At 43.1% G+C, this 23,369-nt stretch overlaps 1 protein-coding gene across 1 annotated transcript in view; it reads left to right on the top strand.

Moving 5' to 3' along the window:
- The window catches only part of lmo4b (LIM domain only 4b), a 34,960-nt gene extending 19,083 nt beyond the window's left edge, over positions 1-15,877 (top strand). Inside the window, exon 4 of the mRNA XM_039001787.1 lies at positions 15,725-15,877. Coding sequence (XP_038857715.1) covers positions 15,725-15,877 — 153 coding nt within the window. The remainder of the gene's footprint in view (positions 1-15,724) is intronic.
- The last annotated feature ends 7,492 nt before the right edge of the window (positions 15,878-23,369 follow it).

The following is a 23,369-nucleotide window of genomic DNA, read 5'->3' as shown; positions in this document are numbered from 1 at the left end:
AAACACACTACGTACCTAACCTAGTCCTTTGTCTGCTAATAATTAGCCATGTATACAGTAATGAATCGGAATAGTATTTTTGACAATATTGCTATATTATGTTTGAGCTAGTCCTGTGCCAAAACTCTGCTATTTGTCCATCAAATCAAATCAAACTTTATTTGTCACATGCGCCGAATACAACAACTGTAGACCTTACTGTGAAATGCTCACTTACAAGCCCTTAACCAGCAGAGCAGTTCAAGAAGAGTTAAGAAAATATTTACCAAATAAACTAAAGTAAAAAATAATAAAAAGTAACACAATAACATAACAATAACGAGGATGAATACAGGGTGTACCAGTACAGAGTCAATGTGGAGGCTATATACAGGGTGTACTGGTACAGAGTCAATGTGGAGGCTATATACAGGGTGTACTGGTACAGAGTCAATGTGGAGGCTATATACAGGGGGTACCGGTACAGAGTCAATGTGGAGGCTATATACAGGGGGTACTGGTACAGAGTCAATGTGGAGGCTATATACAGGGTGTTACGGTACAGAGTCAGTGTGGAGGCTATATACAGGGTGTACTGGTACAGAGTCAATGTGGAGGCTATATACAGGGGGTACCGGTACAGAGTCAATGTGGAGGCTATATACAGGGGGTACCGGTACAGAGTCAATGTGGAGGCTATATACAGGGTGTTACGGTACAGAGTCAGTGTGGAGGCTATATACAGGGTGTACTGGTACAGAGTCAATGTGGAGGCTATATACAGGGGGTACCGGTACAGAGTCAATGTGGAGGCTATATACAGGGTGTTACGGTACAGAGTCAGTGTGGAGGCTATATACAGGGTGTTACGGTACAGAGTCAATGTGGAGGCTATATACAGGGTGTACCGGTACAGAGTCAATGTGGAGGCTATATACAGGGGTACCGGTACAGAGTCAATGTGGAGGCTATATACAGGGGGTACCGGTACAGAGTCAATGTGGAGGCTATATACAGGGGGTACCGGTACAGAGTCAATGTGGAGGCTATATACAGGGGGTACCGGTACAGAGTCAATGTGGAGGCTATATACAGGGTGTACCGGTACAGAGTCAATGTGGAGGCTATATACAGGGAGTACCGGTACAGAGTCAATGTGGAGGCTATATACAGGGGGTACCGGTACAGAGTCAATGTGGAGGCTATATACAGGGTGTTACGGTACAGAGTCAATGTGGAGGCTATATACAGGGTGTACCGGTACAGAGTCAATGTGGAGGCTATATACAGGGTGTTACGGTACAGAGTCAATGTGGAGGCTATATACAGGGTGTACCGGTACAGAGTCAATGTGGAGGCTATATACAGGGTGTTACGGTACAGAGTCAATGTGGAGGCTATATACAGGGTGTACCGGTACAGAGTCAATGTGGAGGCTATATACAGGGTGTTACGGTACAGAGTCAATGTGGAGGCTATATACAGGGTGTACTGGTACAGAGTCAATGTGGAGGCTATATACAGGGGGTACCGGTACAGAGTCAATGTGGAGGCTATATACAGGGTGTTACGGTACAGAGTCAGTGTGGAGGCTATATACAGGGTGTTACGGTACAGAGTCAATGTGGAGGCTATATACAGGGTGTACCGGTACAGAGTCAATGTGGAGGCTATATACAGGGGTACCGGTACAGAGTCAATGTGGAGGCTATATACAGGGGGTACCGGTACAGAGTCAATGTGGAGGCTATATACAGGGGGTACCGGTAGAGAGTCAATGTGGAGGCTATATACAGGGGGTACCGGTACAGAGTCAATGTGGAGGCTATATACAGGGGGTACCGGTACAGAGTCAATGTGGAGGCTATATACAGGGGGTACCGGTACAGAGTCAATGTGGAGGCTATATACAGGGGGTACCGGTACAGAGTCAATGTGGAGGCTATATACAGGGTGTACCGGTACAGAGTCAATGTGGAGGCTATATACAGGGGGTACCGGTACAGAGTCAATGGGGAGGCTATATACAGGGGGTACTGGTACAGAGTCAATGTGGAGGCTATATACAGGGGGTACCGGTACTGAGTCAGTGTGGAGGCTATATACAGGGGGGTACCGGTACCGAGTCAGTGTGCGGGGGTACAGGCTAGAGGTAATTTGTACATATAGGTAGGGGTGAAGTGACTGAGCATTGTTGTCCATCTTCCATGTTTTCAGCACTTTCATTTCCATGACTGTTCAAAACTAGTTTTCTCATGGCTCTCTCTCTCTCTCTCTCTCTCTCTCTCTCTCTCTCTTTTTTTTCTCTCTCTCTCTCTCTCTCTCTCTCTCTCTCTCTCTCTCTCTCTCTCTCTCTCTCTCTCTCTCCTCTCTCTCTCTCTCCCTCGTCTCACTGCAGCAGACACGCTCTAATATGTTTGGAACATTGAATCACTATAAAATCACACTATCGAATCACAATACAGTGCCTTGCATAAGTATTCATCCTCCTTGGCTTTTTCCCTATTTTGTTGCATTACAACCTTTAATTTAAATTGATTTTTATTTGGATTTCATGTAATGGACATACACAAAATAGTACAAATTGGTGAAGTGAAATGCAAAAAATTACTTGTTTAAAAAAATGCAAAAAAATTCAAAATGGAAAAATGGTGCGTGCGTATGTATTCACCCCCTTTGCTATGAAGCCCCTAAATAAGATCTGGTGCAACCAATTACCTTCAGAAGTCACATAATTAGTTAAATAAATTCCACCTGTGTGCAATCTAAGTGTAACATGATCTGTCACATGATCTCAGTAGATATACACCTTTTATGAAAGGCCACAGAGTCTGCAACACCACTATGCAGGGGTTACCACCAAGCAAGCGGCACCATGAAGACCAAGGAGCTCTCCAAACAGGTCAGGGACAAAGTTGTGGAGGAGTACAGATCAGGGTTGGGTTATAAAAACAATATCCAAAACTTTGAACATCCCACAGAGCACCATTAAATCCATTATTAAAAAATGGAAAGAATATGGCACCACAACAAACCTGTCAAGAGAATGCCGCCCACCAAAACTCACAGACCAGGCAAGGAGGGCATTAATCAGAGAGGCAACAAAGAGACCAAAGATAACCCTGAAGGAGCTGCAAAGCTCCACAGCAGAGATTGGAGTATCTGTCCATAGGACCACTTTAAGCCGTACACTCCACAGAGCTGGGCTTTACAGCCAAAAGGCATGTGGGAGACTCCCCAAACATATGGAAGAAAGTACTCTGGTCAGATGAGACTAAAATTTAGCTTTTTGGCCATCAAGATAAACGCTTGGTCTGGCGCAAACGCAACATCTTTCATCACCCCGAGCACCCCATCCCGACAGTGAAGCATGGTGGTGGCAGCATCATGCTGTGGGGATGTTTTTCATCGGCAGGGACTGGGAAACTGGTCGGAATTGAAGGAATGATGGATGGTGCTAAATACAGGGAAATACTTGAGGGAAACCTGTTTCAGTCTTCCAGAGATTTGAGACTGGGACAGAGGTTCACCTTCCAGCAGGAAAATTACCCTAAGCATACTGCTAAAGCAACACTCGATAGGAAACATTTAAATGTCTTGGAATGACCTAGTCAAAGCCCAGACCTCAATCCAATTGAGAATCTGTGGTATGACTTAAAGGTTGCTGTACACCAGCGGAACCCATCCAACTTGAAGGAGCTGGAGCAGTTTTGCCTTGAGGAATGGGCAAAAATCCAAGTGGCTAGATGTGCCAAGCTTATAGAGATATACCCCAAGAGACCTGCAGCTGTAATTGCTGCAAAAGGTGGCTCTACAAAGTATTGACTTTGGGGGGGTGAATAGTTATTTTTTGGTCTTATTTCTTGCTTTTTTCACAATGACAAATACTTTGCATCTTCAAAGTGGTAGGCATGTTGTGTAAATCAAATGATACAAACCACGAAAGAATTCCATTTTAATTCCAGGTTGTAAGGTAACAAAATTGGAAAAATGCCAAGGGGGTGAATACTTTCGCAAGCCACTGTATATATAGAATCGTAAGAATCGTGAGAATCAGCACCTAAGTATGGTGGTAATTTGGTATAGTGAGGTCCCTCAGTATAGTGATAATATGGTATGGTGGTATGGTATGGTGAGGTCCCTCAGTATGGGGATAATATGGTATGGTGATAATATGGTATGGTGAGGTCTCTCAGTATGGGGATAATATGGTATGGTGAGGTCTCTCAGTATGGGGATAATATGGTATGGTGATAATATGGTATGGTGAAGTCCCTCAGTATGGTGATAATATGGTATGGTGATAATATGGTATGGTGACAATATGGTATGGTGATAATATGGTATGGTGATACTATGGTATGGTGATAATATGGTATGGTGACAATATGGTATGGTGACAATATGGTATGGTGATAATATGGTGATAATATGGTGATAATATGGTATGGTGACAATATGGTATGGTGATAATATGGTATGGTGACAATATGGTGATAATATGGTGATAATATGGTGATAATATGGTATGGTTATAATATGGTATGGTGATGTCCCCGGTAATTCTCAGCTAATACATGACTGTGTTTGTAGCTTGAGCTCTGGAGGTCGTTGGCCAGTTGTTCTCAAACTGGGATGCCACCTGTCACTCCTGAAGCCTGAGAGAAAGAGTGTAACATTTTGACCTAAAGGTCTTTCTCAGGCTTGAAACATAGCTAACATAACCCTCTGTCTGTCAGCTAATGAATGACAACTAGCTTGAACACTGCTTGTAGCTTGTAGCTTTCAGAATCTTTGTTTTTTGTTACTGAAACAAAAATAAAACTCGGCACCTTTTATTTTCGCAAGAAATAAAAGATAATGTTAGAAAACTTTCAAATTAAATAACAACAACATCATGAATCAGGGAGTTTTTTGTTGTTGTTTGTTGTTAAAACCACTGCTCTGCTAGTTACTTACTGTATCCACACAGGCTACCTGTAGCTGTCAGGTCTAGGGCCAGACGAGGCTCTGCTAGTTACTTACTGTATCCACACAGGCTACCTGTAGCTGTCAGGTCTTGGGCCAGACGAGGCTCTGCTAGTTACTTACTGTATCCACACAGGCTACCTGTAGCTGTCAGGTCTTGGGCCAGACGAGGCTCTGCTAGTTACTTACTGTATCCACACAGGCTACCTGTAGCTGTCAGGTCTAGGGCCAGACGAGGCTCTGCTAGTTACTTACTGTATCCACACAGGCTACCTGTAGCTGTCAGGTCTTGGGCCAGACGAGGCTCTGCTAGTTACTTACTGTATCCACACAGGCTACCTGTAGCTGTCAGGTCTTGGGCCAGACGAGGCTCTGCTAGTTACTTACTGTATCCACACAGGCTACCTGTAGCTGTCAGGTCTTGGGCCAGACGAGGCTCTGCTAGTTACTTACTGTATCCACACAGGCTACCTGTAGCTGTCAGGTCTAGGGCCAGACGAGGCTCTGCTAGTTACTTACTGTATCCACACAGGCTACCTGTAGCTGTCAGGTCTAGGGCCAGACGAGGCTCTGCTAGTTACTTACTGTATCCACACAGGCTACCTGTAGCTGTCAGGTCTTGGGCCAGACGAGGCTCTGCTAGTTACTTACTGTATCCACACAGGCTACCTGTAGCTGTCAGGTCTTGGGCCAGACGAGGCTCTGCTAGTTACTTACTGTATCCACACAGGCTACCTGTAGCTGTCAGGTCTTGGGCCAGACGAGGCTCTGCTAGTTACTTACTGTATCCACACAGGCTACCTGTAGCTGTCAGGTCTTGGGCCAGACGAGGCTCTGCTAGTTACTTACTGTATCCACACAGGCTACCTGTAGCTGTCAGGTCTAGGGCCAGACGAGGCTCTGCTAGTTACTTACTGTATCCACACAGGCTACCTGTAGCTGTCAGGTCTTGGGCCAGACGAGGCTCTGCTAGTTACTTACTGTATCCACACAGGCTACCTGTAGCTGTCAGGTCTAGGGCCAGACGAGGCTCTGCTAGTTACTTACTGTATCCACACAGGCTACCTGTAGCTGTCAGGTCTTGGGCCAGACGAGGCTCTGCTAGTTACTTACTGTATCCACACAGGCTACCTGTAGCTGTCAGGTCTTGGGCCAGACGAGGCTCTGCTAGTTACTTACTGTATCCACACAGGCTACCTGTAGCTGTCAGGTCTAGGGCCAGACGAGGAAAAGTGCAGTGTCATTTAATCGGGAGCGAATTTGTTACAGAGACTAACATCCCCTTTAAAGAATATGACATTCTATGCAAGCCAGACACCAGTAAACAAAGGGTGTGGCTGCAAGGCAGCTATAAAAACCTCACCATTTCTCACAACCTTTTTGCATACTTACTGATTATGTATTGACGACATTGATTAATTTACTATTTTACTGAAAGCAGCGCTGCAATAGATATGACATCTTATTGACCAAATATTAATTTAAATTTTGGATGGGGGGGGGGCAGGGGGGGGGGGGGGGGCGATAGATTTTTCCATCATTCGGTTGGTTGAAGTAAAAAAAATGTGCTTTTCCATCATGATGAGTGGCAGTAGGGGCCTGTGTTGATTTATTACATCCAATACCAGGTCTGAGATGTGACGGCGCAGGCCCGCGGGTTCATCACAGATCTCACGCTGTTTTGTCGATGAGGAAAAAAAGCCTTATTGTAAAGACGTGATAAAACGGTTCAACAGCTTATAACAAGTTATAAGAGCATTAAATGCCATAGCGATGAGTAAAAAGTGTGTATAACATTCTGTATGAATCATCGGCATTTCATAAATGCACTATAACGCACAACATAACGTTATAAATGAACTTCTAATGCATTATGAACAGGCTAGTCATAGAGATGCTACCAAAGTTCCAGCTATTAGTTCTGCTATCTGGGGCTTGTCCTGGTTTAGAGTTGTATCTCCCGCATCCAGCTGAAGCAATGTCAGCCAGACCACTCATTTACTCTACTGCTCTACAAACATAATAACATTAGTTTAATGTTATATAATGACGTTAGTATAACATTAGTTTATTCCCCTCTTTCTGTCTGTCGGGCCAGTAGGCGATCATATCGTTGGGTCATAACACAGTTTTATTAGTGCTTCATCTGGATGTATCAGAGGACATTTTGTGTGTGTGTGTGTGTGTGTGTGTGTGTGTGTGTGTGTGTGTGTGTGTGTGTGTGTGTGTGTGTGTGTGTGTGTGTGTGTGTGTGTGGGTGGGTGGGTGGGTGGGTGGGTGGGTGGGTGGGTGGGTGGGTGGGTGGGTGGGTGGGTGGGTGGGTGGGGTGGGTGGGTGGGTGGGTGTGTGTGTGGGTCTGCCCCGTTGCGTGAGTTGACTGTGTGCGTCCCTTTGTTCGTACTTGTGGCAAGTGCCTGTGTGTGTGTGTGTTCAGTAAGGGAAGGAGCTGTGCTCTGAGAACATCTGAGTCTTACTGAAAGAGTGGAGTGATATTGTTGGGAGTAGGACCATTCATTTCACCTTGAGTGGAGCTGCGAGGGAGCTCCCTCCCTCCGTTAAGCCCTCCTCCTCTCCCTCCTCTCCCTCCCTCCATTAAGCCCTCCTCCTCTCCCTCCGCTCCCTCCCTCCATTAAGCCCTCCTCCTCTCCCTCCGCTCCCTCCCTCTGTTAAGCCCTCCTCCTCTCCCTCCCTCCATAAAGCCCTCCTCCTCTCCCTCCGCTCCCTCCCTCCATTAAGCCCTCCTCCTCTCCCTCCGCTCCCTCCCTCCATTAAGCCCTCCTCCTCTCCCTCCCTCCATAAAGCCCTCCTCCTCTCCCTCCGCTCCCTCCCTCCATTAAGCCCTCCTCCTCTCCCTCCGCTCCCTCCCTCCATTAAGCCCTCCTCCTCTCCCTCCCTCCATAAAGCCCTCCTCCTCTACCTCCGTTCCCTCCCTCCATTAAGCCCTCCTCCTCTCCCGCCGCTCCCTCCCTCCATTAAGTCCTCCTCCTCTCCCTCCGCTCCCTCCCTCCATTAAGCCCTCCTCCTCTCCCTCCCTCCATTAAGCCCTCCTCCTCTCCCTCCCTCCATTAAGCCCTCCTCCTCTCCCTCCCTCCATTAAGCCCTCCTCTCCTCTCCTCTCCCTCCGCTCCCTCCCTCCATTAAGCCCTCCTCCTCTACCTCCGCTCCCTCCCTCTGTTAAGCCCTCCTCCTCTCCCTCCGCTCCCTCCCTCCATTAAGCCCTCCTCCTCTCCCTCCCTCCATTAAGCCCTCCTCTCCTCTCCTCTCCCTCCGCTCCCTCCCTCCATTAAGCCCTCCTCCTCTACCTCCGCTCCCTCCCTCCATTAAGCCCTCCTCCTCTCCTCTCCCTCCGCTCCCTCCCTCCATTAAGCCCTCCTCTCCCTCCGCTCCCTCCCTCCATTAAGCCCTCCTCCTCTCCCTCCGCTCCCTCCCTCCATTAAGCCCTCCTCCTCTCCCTCCGCTCCCTCCCTCCATTAAGCCCTCCTCTCCCTCCGCTCCCTCCCTCTGTTAAGCCCTCCTCCTCTACCTCCGCTCCCTCCCTCCATTAAGCCCTCCTCCTCTCCTCTCCCTCCGCTCCCTCCCTCCAATAAGCCCCCCTCCTCTACCTCCGCTCCCTCCCTCCAATAAGCCCTCCACCTCTCCCTCCGCTCCCTCCCTCCGTTAAGCCCTCCTCCTCTCCCTCCGCTCCCTCCCTCCATTAAGCCCTCCTCCTCTCCTCTCCCTCCGCTCCCTCCCTCCGTTAAGCCCTCCACCTCTCCCTCCGCTCCCTCCCTCCAATAAGCCCTCCTCCTCTCCCTCCGCTCCCTCCCTCCATTAAGCCCTCCTCCTCTCCTCTCCCTCCGCTCCCTCCCTCCGTTAAGCCCTCCTCCTCTCCCTCCGCTCCCTCCCTCCGTTAAGCCCTCCACCTCTCTCTCCCTCCGCTCCCTCCCTCCAATAAGCCCTCCTCCTCTCCCTCCGCTCCCTCCCTCCATTAAGCCCTCCTCCTCTCCCTCCGCTCCCTCCCTCCATTAAGCCCTCCTCCTCTACCTCCGCTCCCTCCATTAAGCCCCCCTCCTCTCCCTCCGCTCCCTCCCTCCATTAAGCCCTCCTCCTCTCCTCTCCCACCGCTCCCACCCTCCATCACCAGGCCTTTTAGGGCCTCGTCACTTTTTTTTTTACAAATCAGCACTAAGAGCAGCTCACATTCAAATTGAAAGCCTTTGCATTATCTGGCTTAATTTTAAATGTCTGTTTAAGCCTCACGCTCACCCCTCCACCACCACGTCTCTCTCACCACGCAGGCTGCAGTAAATATGAGGACTCATTGTTTATTGATGCTTCAACATCAATTGCAGTGAAACCAGCTGAATTATTAATGCTAAAATGCAATCTGAATATTGGCTCCGGTGCTTTAATTATAGGAGCGAGAGAGAGAATTATTAAACACACACACACACACACACACGCGCGCGCGCGCGCTTAAAATGATCTTGCTGAGGAGGCACTTTATAAAATGTATATTATTTTCCCGTATTGGGATGAATCCGGGATGCATTCAGGAGTATATTATTTTCCCGGATTGGGATGAATCCGGGATGCATTCAGGAGTATATTATTTTCCCGTATTGGGATGGGTCCAGGAGGCATTCAGGAGTATATTATTTTCCCGTATTGGGATGGATCCAGGATGCATTCAGGAGTATATTATTTTCCCGTATTGGGATGGATCCAGGATGCATTCAGGAGTATATTATTTTCCCGTATTGGGATGGATCCAGGATGCATTCAGGAGTATATTATTTTCCCGTATTGGGATGGGTCCAGGGTGCATTCAGGAGTATATTATTTTCCCGTATTGGGATGGATCCAGGATGCATTCAGGAGTATATTATTTTCCCGTATTGGGATGGATCCAGGATGCATTCAGGAGTATATTATTTTCCCGTATTGGGATGGATCCAGGATGCATTCAGGAGTATATTATTTTCCCGTATTGGGATGAATCCAGGATGCATTCAGGAGTATATTATTTTCCCGTATTGGGATGAATCCAGGATGCATTCAGGAGTATATTATTTTCCCGTATTGGGATGGATCCAGGATGCATTCAGGAGTATATTATTTTCCCGTATTGGGATGGATCCAGGGTGCATTCAGGAGTATATTATTTTCCCGTATTGGGATGGATCCAGGATGCATTCAGGAGTATATTATTTTCCCGTATTGGGATGGGTCCAGGATGCATTCAGGAGTATATTATTTTCCCGTATTGGGATGAATCCAGGATGCATTCAGGAGTATATTATTTTCCCGTATTGGGATGAATCCAGGATGCATTCAGGAGTATATTATTTTCCCGTATTGGGATGGATCCAGGATGCATTCAGGAGTATATTATTTTCCCGTATTGGGATGGATCCAGGGTGCATTCAGGAGTATATTATTTTCCCGTATTGGGATGGATCCAGGATGCATTCAGGAGTATATTATTTTCCCGTATTGGGATGGATCCAGGATGCATTCAGGAGTATATTATTTTCCCGTATTGGGATGAATCCGGGATGCATTCAGGAGTATATTATTTTCCCGTATTGGGATGGATCCAGGGTGCATTCAGGAGTATATTATTTTCCCGTATTGGGATGGATCCAGGATGCATTCAGGAGTATATTATTTTCCCGTATTGGGATGGATCCAGGATGCATTCAGGAGTATATTATTTTCCCGTATTGGGATGGATCCGGGATGCATTCAGGAGTATATTATTTTCCCGTATTGGGATGGATCCAGGATGCATTCAGGAGTATAGGACCCCTAATTGTGTGTGGCCTTCCTCCTCCTATTCAGTTTTAAAGAACAGTACTTTAGTAAACACATAGTGGTTGTAACTCTTCCAGCTGTCTCAACAGCACAAAACATTGTGTGATTTCACAGTGACATAATTGGTGTTGTCTGTGTCGGTGGCGGCGGCGGCGGCGGCAGCGCAGGACATTTGATGCTCATTTATTAAGTAGCTTCCCGGCTTCACCCTAATCACTTTGTTCAGGACAGACAAATAACCTTTCTTTCTCATCCAGTGCCTGAACTCTGGTGAACCAGACCGTCCCAGTCAGCTACAGCACTCTAATTAGCCCCAAAGTGGGGCTTCGCAATTACTAATAGACTAAAGCTTTCGCAGTGGTTGCAGCGAATAGAAGAACAGGGGATGTAAATTGCCCCCTAGAATCTTAAAAACAAAAAGAGAAATATGGAGAGAAAAAAAGTTCTGACTGTTCTGACAGAAAAACAGAATAGAACGGTTCCTCAAGACACATTCTAATTGTCTTTGTTCCTCTGTATTTTTATACTTCACAAAGAACCTTGTCAATACTCTTGGGATTGTGTTTGTTAGAGCATTGTTAGAATCATATGAAAAGATACTCACTTTATAAATGTGCTTTAAAGTTAATGCAGAAGAAATAGGGCAGCAGATGGCTCACAAAGCCTCACTAATCAATAAACGAGGTGCTTTAACTTCTAGTTCCTCCCAAACCCGGATCCGGGAGCACCCCCGTCAGTAAAAAAGCTGACTAGCATAGCCTAGCATAGCGTCACAAGTAAATAGTAGCATCTAAATATCATTAAATCACAAGTCCAAGACACCAGATGAAAGATACACATCTTGTGAATCCAGCCATCATTTCTGATTTTTAAAATGTTTTACAGGGAAGACACAATATGTAAATCTATTAGCTAACCACGATAGCAAAAGACACAACTTTTTTTGTCCACCATTTTTTTCCTGCATAGGTAGCTATCACAATTTCGACCAAATAAAGATATAAATAGCCACTAACCAAGAAACAACTTCCTCAGATGACAGTCTGATAACATATTTATTGTATAGCATATGTTTTGTTAGAAAAATGTGCATATTTCAGGTATAAATCATAGTTTACCATTGCAGCCACCATCACAACTCTCACCAAAGCAACTAGAATAACTACAGAGACCATCGTGTATTACCTAATTACTCATCATAAAACATTTCTTAAAAATACACAGCATACAGCAAATGAAAGACATAGATCTTGTGAATCCAGACAATATTTCAGATTTTCTAAGTGTTTTACAGCGAAAACACAATATAGCATTATATTAGCTTACCACAATAGCCAGAAACACAACACCATTTACCAGCAGCAAAGGTTAGCGATCGTAACAAACAGGCAAAAGATATATAATTTTTGACTAACCTTGATATTCTTCATCAGATGACAGTCCTGTAACATCATATTACACAATGCATATAGGGTTTGTTCGAAAATGTGCATATTTAGCGGCACAAATCGTGGTTATACAATGTGATTAGTGGCCAAAACTTCAAGCAATCTGTCCGGCGCCATCTTGGAGAGGCACCTATTCTAATCGATAAGTAATCATAAACTTGACTAAAAAATACAGGTTGGACAGCATTTGAAAGATACATTAGTTCTTAATGCAACCGCTGTGTTAGATTTTTAAAATTAACGTTACTGCGCAATACAGCGTGCGCTAAAGCGAGACCGCACCGAAATTCATGGCGGAATTATTATTTGACATTTGTCAACATAAATACAAATTAACAGCATAAAGACTGCTTACTATTAGCTGAGCTTCCATCAGAATCTTGGGCAAGGTGTCCTTTCTCCAGAACAATCGTCTTTTGGTTGAAAGATGTCCTCTTCTCCTGTAGAAATAGCAGCTAACGATAGCCACCCACTGGAGAGGTGTCCAACTCGTGAAAGCGCGTCACAAAGAAATTCCAGAAAATCGCAATAAACTGATATAAACTGCTATAAGTCGGTTTAAATTAACTACCTTATGATGTCTTTAACACCTATAACGAATAAAAACATGACCGGAGATATCGAACTGCTAAAACGAAAGCTTTTGCAGGACGCCATTGTGATGTCCCTCTTGCGCCAGGCGCCCCGTTGAAAAGAACGGTACTTCCGTTCCATGAGCCTTTATAGTGTCCCAGATTGTGCAATCCACTCCATTCAAATTCTCACCGCTTACTGACATCTAGAGGAAGGCGTATGCAGTGCATGTAGCCCCGTAGCTTACATGGGGACTTATAAACTGACCTCAGAACAGGGACCTCGATTTCAGAAATCTGACTTCCTGACAGGAAATGTGCTGCAGAATGAGTTCTGTTTCACTCAGAGAAATAATTCAAACGGTTTTAGAAACTAGAGAGTGTTTTCTATCCAATAGTAATAATAATATGCATATTGTACGAGCAAGAATTGAGTACGAGGCAGTTTAATTTGGGAACGTAATTATTACAAAGTCCCAACAGCACCCCCTATTGAGAAAAGGTTAAAGGAGCTGGCAAAAGTGAGTAGAATCTTTATAAGACAGACACAAGAAATGTAGACGCCATTTTGAAACATTGCTTCTGTATGACTGAGAAGGAGGAGGCTAAGGGAATGACAAGGGAATGACAAGGGAATGGCACCATATGAGATTGGCAAACATACAGTGAATTGAGAAATCACGCAACTAAGCTAAACAAAAAGAAGAAGAAACTATACTATGGAACAAAGATAAATGATATAAAGAATGATAGTAAAAAGCTCTGGAGGACCTTAAATGTAATTCTAGGTAGAAAAGCTAACTCAGCTCCATCCATTGAGACTGATGGCTTGTTCACAACAAAAGCCTTTGATATTGCCAACCACTTTAATAACTTTTTTGTAGACATGATTAGCAAACTTAGGAATGACATACAAAACAATTGATATCATTGATATCATTGATCATAACATATTGCTTGAAAATATAACATCAAATCAAATGTATTTATATAGCCCTTCTTACATCAGCTGATATCTCAAAGTGCTGTACAGAAACCCAGCCTAAAACCCCAAACAGCAAGCAATGCAGGTGTAGAAGCACGGTGGCTAGGAAAAACTCCCTAGAAAGGCCAAAACCTAGGAACAAACCTAGAGAGGAACCAGGCTATGAGGGGTGGCCAGTCCTCTTCTGGCTGTGCCGGGTGGAGATTATAACAGAACATGGCCAAGATGTTCAAATGTTCATAAATGACCAGCATGGTCAAATAATAATAATCACAGTAGTTGTCGAGGGTGCTGCAAGTCAGCACCTCAGGAGTAAATGTCAGTTGGCTTTTCATAGCCGATCATTCAGAGTATCTCTACCGCTCCTGCTGTCTCTAGAGAGTTGAAAACAGCAGGTCTGGGACAGGTAGCACGTCCGGTGAACAGGTCAGGGTTCCATAGAGGCTTCCATTTTCTCTAATGCCAATTTGGTTATGTGTGGTGTACCGCAGGGCAGCCGGCTTGGACCATTATTGTTTTCTGTGTTTACTAATGACCTTCCACTGACCTTGAATCAAGCCTGTGTGTGTCCATGTATGCTGATAACTCAACAGTATACACGTCAGCTGCGACAGTAAAATAAGTAGCTGACACCCTTAACATAGAGCTACAGTCAATTTTAGAATGGGTAACTAGCAATAGGTCTGTGCTAAATATCTCAAAACTAAAAGCATATTTCTTGGGACAAAATCACTCGCTCAACCCTAACCCTCATATGGATCTATTATTGAATAATGTGTCTATTGCGAAACTTGAGACTAAACTGCTGGGTGTCCTCTTTGATATCAAGCTATCATGGTCAAAACATAATGACTTAATGGGATACTAAAGTGGGAAGCGGTCTTTCCATCCTAAGGTGTTTCACGATATCCCCGTTCAACCAGACAGCCCCTAGTTTTGTCGCACCTGGACTACTGTCCAGTTGGGTGGTCAGGTGCAGCAAAGAAGGACTTAGGCAAATTGCAGTTGGTCCATAACAGAGCAGCACGTATTGCACTTAGTTGTATACGGAGGACGAATGTCAATGATATGCATGTCAATCTCTTCTGGCTCAAAGAGATTGACTGCATCACCATTGGTCTTTGTGCGTGGTATTGCTGTGTTGATGATACCGAACTGTCTGTTCAAGTAGTTGACACACAGTTCGGACACTCATCGGTTACAACACAAGGAAAGTAGGATGGAACACAAGACATGCAACCAGAGGTCTCTTCGCGGTCCCCAGGTCCAGAACAGAGGCTGGGAAACACACAGTTATAATAGAGCCATGACTACATGGAACTCTCTGCCACCCCAGGTAACTCAAGCTAGCAATACAAACAGATGAAAAAAACAGATTAAAAAATACCTTGTGGTATGACGGGGAATGTGAAGAGACACACAGACAGTTGTATGCATTTTGTATTGTATTATGTAGTGATATGTGATACTTGGTTGTGATACGACTGTGACATGTGGTTGTCTCGCCTGGCTATCTTTAGATGAATGCACTAGCTGTGGGTCGCTGGGAACGTCTGCTGAATGACTCAATTGTAATGTAAATCTAGTGCTATGTATATTTATCTTTATTATGTATTTTATTTGTTGTGTTTTGTTTCCTGTTTGGACCCCAGGAAGCGTAGCCTTGGCGACAGCTAATTGGGGATCCTAATAAATACTAAATACAAAATATCAGTAAGACCTGGGAAGTGAAGATTGTTAATTATTGTTGTTTTCATGTATCTTTTTTGTCAATTGAATTTCCAGTTAAACTTATTATGCCCTTTTTCTACATTTCTCAACATTTTTCAACTTGTAACTTTTCTTCTCTTTGTCCCTGTCTCTCAGGTGTGTTAGGAGGGAGGTGTGCAATAAGCAGGATGCGTGCCTTCATTTTAACCCTAGCTTAACCCACTACTTCCTGGATCCCTGTACCATCCCTCCTGCCCTGCCCCCAGCCCGCCCCCCTGCTCTCCAGGCACCCAGACTCTTACCTGAGCCCCCAGGCAGCCTCCTCAATCTACCAAGACCCCCGCTTCTCTCCGTACAACACCCACCCTCGTCCCCACCCTAACTCCCTTTTACGGGAGGACAAACCCCCCTGCTTATGATGCGCCTGAGATGTGATTCTGAGGACTCCATGATTCTGACACTGGACTAAAAGGAGACTTGATCAGAACTGGAGGGACACTGAGAAAGAGAGGAAGAGGAACCGATTTGAGGATGGACAGAACGAGACAAAGAAAGAGAGAAAAATATCAAATGAAGCTAATCAAGTCGCGGTTGTTTTTCAAATCTGCACACAGTTGTACATTTGTTTCTGTCTTTAGTATCGGGGGAAAGAAACGACCGTCTCCTTTAAATGTATCCCTCTTTTCTGTTTCCATCCTACTTTCCTTCCAACCTGATATTCCCTTGTTCTTATTTGAAGTGTTGTGAAGAGACTGTGTTTCTATTTTGGTGGTATATAAAACAAGACTAGGTTAAAAAGTATCCGTGGCTTTTTTTTGTGGAAACGTAATACCATTATGATGAGCATTCTCTTGGTGTATTTGTAAAACTACCATGTATGTATGCATGTAAATGTTTTTTGTCCTGACGTGGCTCACAGTACATTCTGCTCCTGACACAGCCTAAAGGACCATACAGACCATAACGAATGTGGGCCGTGTGCAGCAGGTGTCTGTCGTATCGCCTCTGACCACAAACCACGGCCGTCAGTTTCTGTTCATTTACCGACGATTCTACATGTTGAATCACCACCGCTCATCGACACCTAGCAGATGATCTACTGCACACAGCCAATGTTGGTGTTGGTCTTTCCTGTCCTTAACCCCTACTCCTCTCCTCGCAACCTGAACCTAAACCTGAACCTAAACCTGAACCTAAACCTGAACCTGAACCTAAACCTGAACCCATGGCTTAACAAAAGAAAAATGTTCAGAGTCACTAATGTAGAGATTTTCACCAACCCTATAAATTCATGAATGAAAGAAAAATCTATTTGTGATATTTTCAGAGACATTTGCTCCAGTATGGTGTATTTGATTAATAAAAATAATTAAGATACAGAAAAGCTTCCTCAATTTACTGCTGGCAGTTCTACACTTTATTTTACCCAACGTATTCCATAATTTATTCAATTTTACACTTGGCAGTCTGCCAGTGATTAAAATGACAGAAGTTGGCTTGAACTTGTGTAGGCTACATATCATATACTTTATTGGTTCTGTGTCTTAAACTACATTTACTATAGGTCTTGAGGGATTTCAGTTCTTATTTGACTGTAATTTACCGTATGGTCATCCTGGTTTGTTTTTCATTACATTTCCGTAGCTAATTTATTTCCAACAGTCCTGTTTTTAGTCCAAATGGAACAGGATAATAACTGCATTTACTCTCATTCATTGTCCAGACACTCCTCTCTTTAATGATAGGCCTTCATTATGAAACTACTCACATTACGAATATAGAAAAAGCAGATTTATGCATAGCCGTTATCAGTTCTGATGAGGAGGAGCGTCTAACTCAACTGAAAATGGATAAACATGTTTTTTCTCTCTTTCCTGATCAAATTAACGTTTTCCATTTATCAACCCTAATACTCTGTTAGGTCATCAACTCTAATTCTCTGTTAGGTCATCAACTCTAATTCTCTGTTAGGTCATCAACTCTAATTCTCTGTTAGGTCATCAACTCTAATTCTCTGTTAGGTCATCAACTCTAATTCTCTGTTAGGTCATCAACTCTAATTCTCTATTAGGTCATTAACCCTAATTCTCTGTTAGGTCATCAACTCTAATTCTCTGTTAGGTCACCATCCTAATACGCTGGTAGAAGTAGTGGAACATATATCTTTGAAGACTCAATTACCGCCGAGAGAGAGAAGGTAGAGAGCGAGAGAAGACAGACAGAGCGGGTAGAGAGAGAGAGGGTAGAGAGAGAGAGAGAGAGAGAGAGAGAGAGAGAGAGAGCGAGGGTAGAGAGAGAGAGAAGACAGACAGACAGAGAGAGCGAGAGAAGGTAGAGAGAGACAGACAGAGAGACAGACAGAGAGAGAGACAGAGAGAGAGAAGACAGACAGACAGAGAGAGAGAGAGAGAGAGAGAGAGAGAGAGAGAAGGTAGAGAGCGAGAGAATACAGACAGGGAGGGTGGAGAGAGAGAGAGAGAGAGAGAGAGAGAGAGAGAGAGAGAGAGAGAGAGAGAGAGAGAGAGAGAGAGAGAGAGAGAAAGGTGTCTCCATAGCGGGCACAAATTGAATGGGCTATTTGTAGAACATATGTGTTTGAAGTGGTTGTAGACCTAATATGTGTGAGGAAGGAAGGACACTGGTAATGGCTACTATGCTGCCATGCTTATCCACAATGGCTAAGTGATTCCCAAATTACACCCTGTTCATATATAGTGCACTACTTTTGACCAGGGCCCATAGGACTTTGGTAAAATGTGTATCCTTTCAGCACACGTCTTCGGGTCATGGACTCTACAAGGTGTCGAAAGTGTTCCACAGGGATGCAGGCCCATGTTGACTCCAATTTTTCCCAAAGTTGTGTCAAATTGGCTGGATGTCCATTGGGTGGTGAACCATTCTTGATACACACGGGAAACTTTTGAGTGTGAAAAACCCAGCAGCGTTGCTGTTCTTGACACAAACCGGTGCGCCTGGCACCTACTTGATATCGTACCCTGTTCAAAGGCACTTAAATCTTTTGTCTTGTCCATTCACCCTCTCAATGGCACACATACACACTCCATGCCTCAATTATCTCAAGACTTAAAAATCCTTCTTTAACCTGTCTCCTCCCCTTCATCTACACTGATTAGTGGATTTAACAAGTGACATCAATAAGGGATCATAGCTTTTACCTGGATTCACCTGGTCAGTCTATGTCAATTGAAGGATCTTAACGTTTCGAATACTCAGTGTATATACTACTTACACACCTTGTTGGTATTGCATGTTTGAAATATTTACCTGAATTTCATACCACCCCACAAAAGTTGTCACTGCTGAAACATAGTGGGAAAAAGGGTGAACAGTAGTGATCCTTTTGACAAATCGTCTATTATGATGACATTCTATTTCCATACCTAATTAACAACATAGTAAAAACCTTATTTTTTACCTGATGTTCAAAGGTTTTAAATTTCATTCAGAGAAATATAATCTCTATTGTTCTCTGTAAAATGTTAAATGTTGACTTACTTATGTATCTAATTAATTATGTTGTTAGATGTTTAAATGAACACTTTACCTAGCTTTATTTTTGGCTAAATAACAGGCGTTTCAGTGTGAAGTCATGGAGATACATAGAGAACTCTTGATGGATATAACTCTATGTAGTATAAACAAGTAGAGTACAGTAGAGTACATTACAGTAGAGTAAAATACGGTAGAGTACATTACAGTAGAGTAAAATACGGTAGAGTACATTACATTAGAGTACAGTAGAACACAGTACAGTAGAGTAAAATACGGTAGAGTACATTACAGTAGAGTACAGTAGAGTAAAATACGGTAGAGTACATTACAGTAGAGTACAGTAGAACCCAGTATAGTAGAGTAAAATACGGTAGAGTACATTACAGTAGAGTACAGTAGAACACAGTACAGTAGAGTAAAGTATGGTAGAGTACATTACAGTAGAGTACAGTAGAACACAGTACATTAGAGTAAAGTACAATAGAGTACAGTACAGTAGAGTAAAGTACAGTGGAGTACATTACAGTAGAGTACAGTAGAACCCAGTATAGTAGAGTACAGAACAGTAGAATACATTACATTAGGGTACAGTAGAACACAGTGCAGTAGAGTACATTGCATTAGAGTACAGTAGAACACAGTGCAGTAGAGTACAGTACAGTAGAGTACATTACAGTAGAGTACAGTAGAACACAGTACAGTAGAGTAAAGTACAATAGAGTACAGTACAGTAGAGTAAAGTACAGTGGAGTACATTATAGTAGAGCAAAGTAGAGTAGAGTACATTATAGTAGAACACAGTACAGTAGAACACAGTACAGTAGAGTAAAGTAGAGTAGAGTACAGTAGAGTAGAGTACATTGCAGTAGTTTACAGTACAGTAGAGTACATTACAGTAGAGCACAGTACAGTACAGTAGAGCACAGTACAGTACAGTAGAGTACAGTATAGTACATTACAGTAGAGTACAGTACAGTATAGTACAGTACAGTACAGTACAGTACAGTAGAGTACAGTAGAGTACAGTACATTACAGTAGAGTACAGTACAGTACAGTACAGTAGAGTGCAGTAGAGTACAGTACATTACAGTAGAGTACAGTACAGTACAGTACAGTATAGTACATTACAGTAGAGTACAGTACAGTACAGTACAGTACAGTATAGTACAGTACAGTAGAGTACATTACAGTAGAGTACAGTACAGTAGAGTGCAGTACAGTATAGTACAGTACAGTAGAGTACATTACAGTAGAGTACAGTACAGTACAGTATAGTACAATACAGTACAGTACAGTACAGTATGGACATCTATGTTTTGGCCAAATAGATGTCAAATAGAGGGCTCTTGTAGGATTATAGAAATATATTTTAAAATAAACAAACCTACCAAATCGATCAGTAGCTTTCAATATAATCATAGGACAACTCAAGATGTTCTGTTTAAATAATAGTGTTACAAAAAAATCACTAATTGATTTATTTTCTAACATGAAGTTTAGGAGTCAGTGTTGGGACAGCCACCTCAGTATAAATAGGTGTATTAAACAATGCCTTTGTTCTATATTAATTTAACAACATGTTTGTTATGGCCTTGGATTGAATTAGAACATATCATTATGTAAATAAATGTCCTACGTTTGGAGATTCAACTCTTTATTTATTTATTTTTTGTGGGGGGGGGGGGGGGGGGGGGATATCTCTCTGTTCCGTTCTCTCTATGTTGCAAAAATCAAAACGAAGTCTTGAAAGACAAAAATGAGAGTGAAAAGGAACTCACCTATAGCACACAGAACAATCTACCCTCTTACAGCCAAACGCTACGACAATCTTTCTTTGCCTTCTCTTGTCATCGTTAAGACTGGATAAAGTATGCTGTCTGAACAGGTGTAGCAATGTTCTCAAAGCAATCGGGAATCTAAATCATCCCCTTGTTTCAAGCTCTCGCAGACAAATGTATTGCAACAGAAAACCTGGACATTCAATTGTATGAAACATTTTTTTTTTTTTAATGATCGCCAGTCTTTTACCCGAGCCGGGGAGTTGCCGGGGAGTTGTTGGGGAGTTGCCGGGGAGTTGTTGGGGAGTTGTCAGGGAGTTGTCAGGGAGTTGCCGGGGAGTTGTCGGGGAGTTGTCGGGGAGTTGTCGGGGAGTTGTTGGAGAGTTGTCGGAGAGTTGTTGGACGTCAGGCAGAAATGAACACAACCCTTTAAGTATGGTCTGAATGGAGTCTCTCATATACTGGCTGAGCAGACGGAGCAGTTATGCACTGGCCATGTGAACCTAGACGGAAAGGTCATGAACCGGTTATGGCTCCCCAATTAAAACTGCAGGGTTATTCCTCAGTTTACTCCAAAACAACCTATTGTATGTACACAAGGGTGATTCAGGGGCACGTTATCAACCATTTAAATTGCTGTATTTATCTTCTCAGCGTTTTAATTGTTGTTTTAAATTATAGTTTAATGCATTTCAAATAAATAATTTTCTCTAGTCATAACAACAATCAAATGATGGTACGAGACAGACAGTAAGTCCGTCTGCGTTGGAATGTAGGCTATCCCTGTGTGGAGGTCTACTGTACTGTAATATTCTGACCTAATGAATCACTGTTCACAAAAAGTCATTCATCTAAACACATTTAACAATGGCACTCTGGACCATGTGTTAAATTTCAACCCTCTCTCCAATGTGAGGTTTTTTCAGAGTCATTCATGTGCACGTAATCCATACGCCGGGACGGAGCTCTGATGTACCGGGGAGAAGCCTAATGCATCTCACCCACAACAATAGAATACACTTTAATGGCATGTCTTACCGCTGGGAAATTTGCTCAAACTTGAACTCTTCTCTCTGTTGCCAGTGGGGTCACTGATAATGGAGGCACTGTAGGTTCTGTAGAACTGTAGAACTGTAGAACTGTAGGTTTATAGACAAAGGCAATTTCTCTATGTGTTATATTGTGACGTCTTAATTTAGGTATTTTAATTGATACAAAGCTTTATTGGTGCCAAGAAGGTAAAATAAGTGAATCTAAGTCATTTGAGCGAGATAAAGCTTTGTAAATTGATGTAAAAAAAAGTATTTTGTGTTTTACATATGTGGACGGTGGTGGAAAAAGTATTAAATTGTCATACTTGAGTAAAAGTAAAGATACCTTAATAGAAAATGACTCAAGTAAAAGTGAAAGTCACCCAGTAAAATACTACTTGAGTAAAAGTCCAAAAGTATTTGGTTTTAAATATTCTTAAGTATCAAAAGTAAAAGCAAAAGTATAAACCATTTCAAGTTCCTTATATTAAGCAAATTAGACCGCACCATATATATATATATCTTTATATGGATAGCCAGGAGCACACTCCAACACTCAGACATAATTTACAAACGAAGCATCTGTGTTTAGTGAGTCCGCCAGATTAGAGGCAGTAGGGATGACCAGGGATGTGTGACTTGGACCATTTTCCTGTCAAAATGTAACAAGTACTTTTGGGTGTCAGGGAAAATGTAACGGAGTAAAAAGTGCATTCCATTTCTTTAGGAATGTAGTTAAGTAAATTAAAAAGTAAAGTAAACTAATGATACCACCTAAAAAAAACAACTTAAGTAGTTCTTTCAAATATTTTTTACTTACGTTCTTTACACCACTGGTTGTGGGTTACAAACATCTCGACATAGGTTGGTATGAAAGAAAGCATCTCGTTGGGTCTAATTTGACAAGTTGACAATTTCACGCAGGTGACAATAAGGTGATTATTAAAGGGAAAGGGATAGTGGATGGTGTGTTGAAAAGGTGTAACCAGGGTGACGGTGTAGGTTAGTTTGTCTTCATTGTTTTCACCACATGTTTACACCTACCTGCTTGTAATATTTGCTCAAGTCACAGTTTCCTTGACATTTCAGAAGGTGCCTCTGTTATTATAGTTCTTTAGAGTGTTAATGACATAAATTCGAGTCCAAAAGATACTGTACTTTTATTAAACTGTGTAAAATAACAACGTAAGTAAACTGATAGATCTACAAGTCAATTCAACAAAGAGCATCAAATGGAGAGACAATAGATGGAACAGTCCCCACGAAGCCGTTTTCCCCCCTGAAATGATTATCTTTTCCCCAGTCGCTCCCCAGGCTCTGCAACTTCCCAACGTGACATGCATTTACCATTACGGCTAGTACAGAGTACCATTACCACAAGTACAGAGCAAATAAACCGTGTGCTGCCATCAATACGTTGAAAGCCAGCTGGCTAGAATGGTCTATGGTACGCTAACTGAGCCTACTGAAGTAAAAAAAAAGAAAAAAGGCCTCTGCAAAGTATTACTTCCTCCACTTACTTTAGGCACCGGTGCCCGTAAAATATCCATCTATTATTTACACAACAATCAATAATTAAACTGGTTGA

Source organism: Salvelinus namaycush, chromosome 10, assembly GCF_016432855.1.
Source record: "Salvelinus namaycush isolate Seneca chromosome 10, SaNama_1.0, whole genome shotgun sequence".
In the NCBI taxonomy this organism is placed as follows: Eukaryota; Metazoa; Chordata; class Actinopteri; order Salmoniformes; family Salmonidae; genus Salvelinus; species Salvelinus namaycush.
This window is presented reverse-complemented; position numbering and strand designations above follow the sequence as displayed.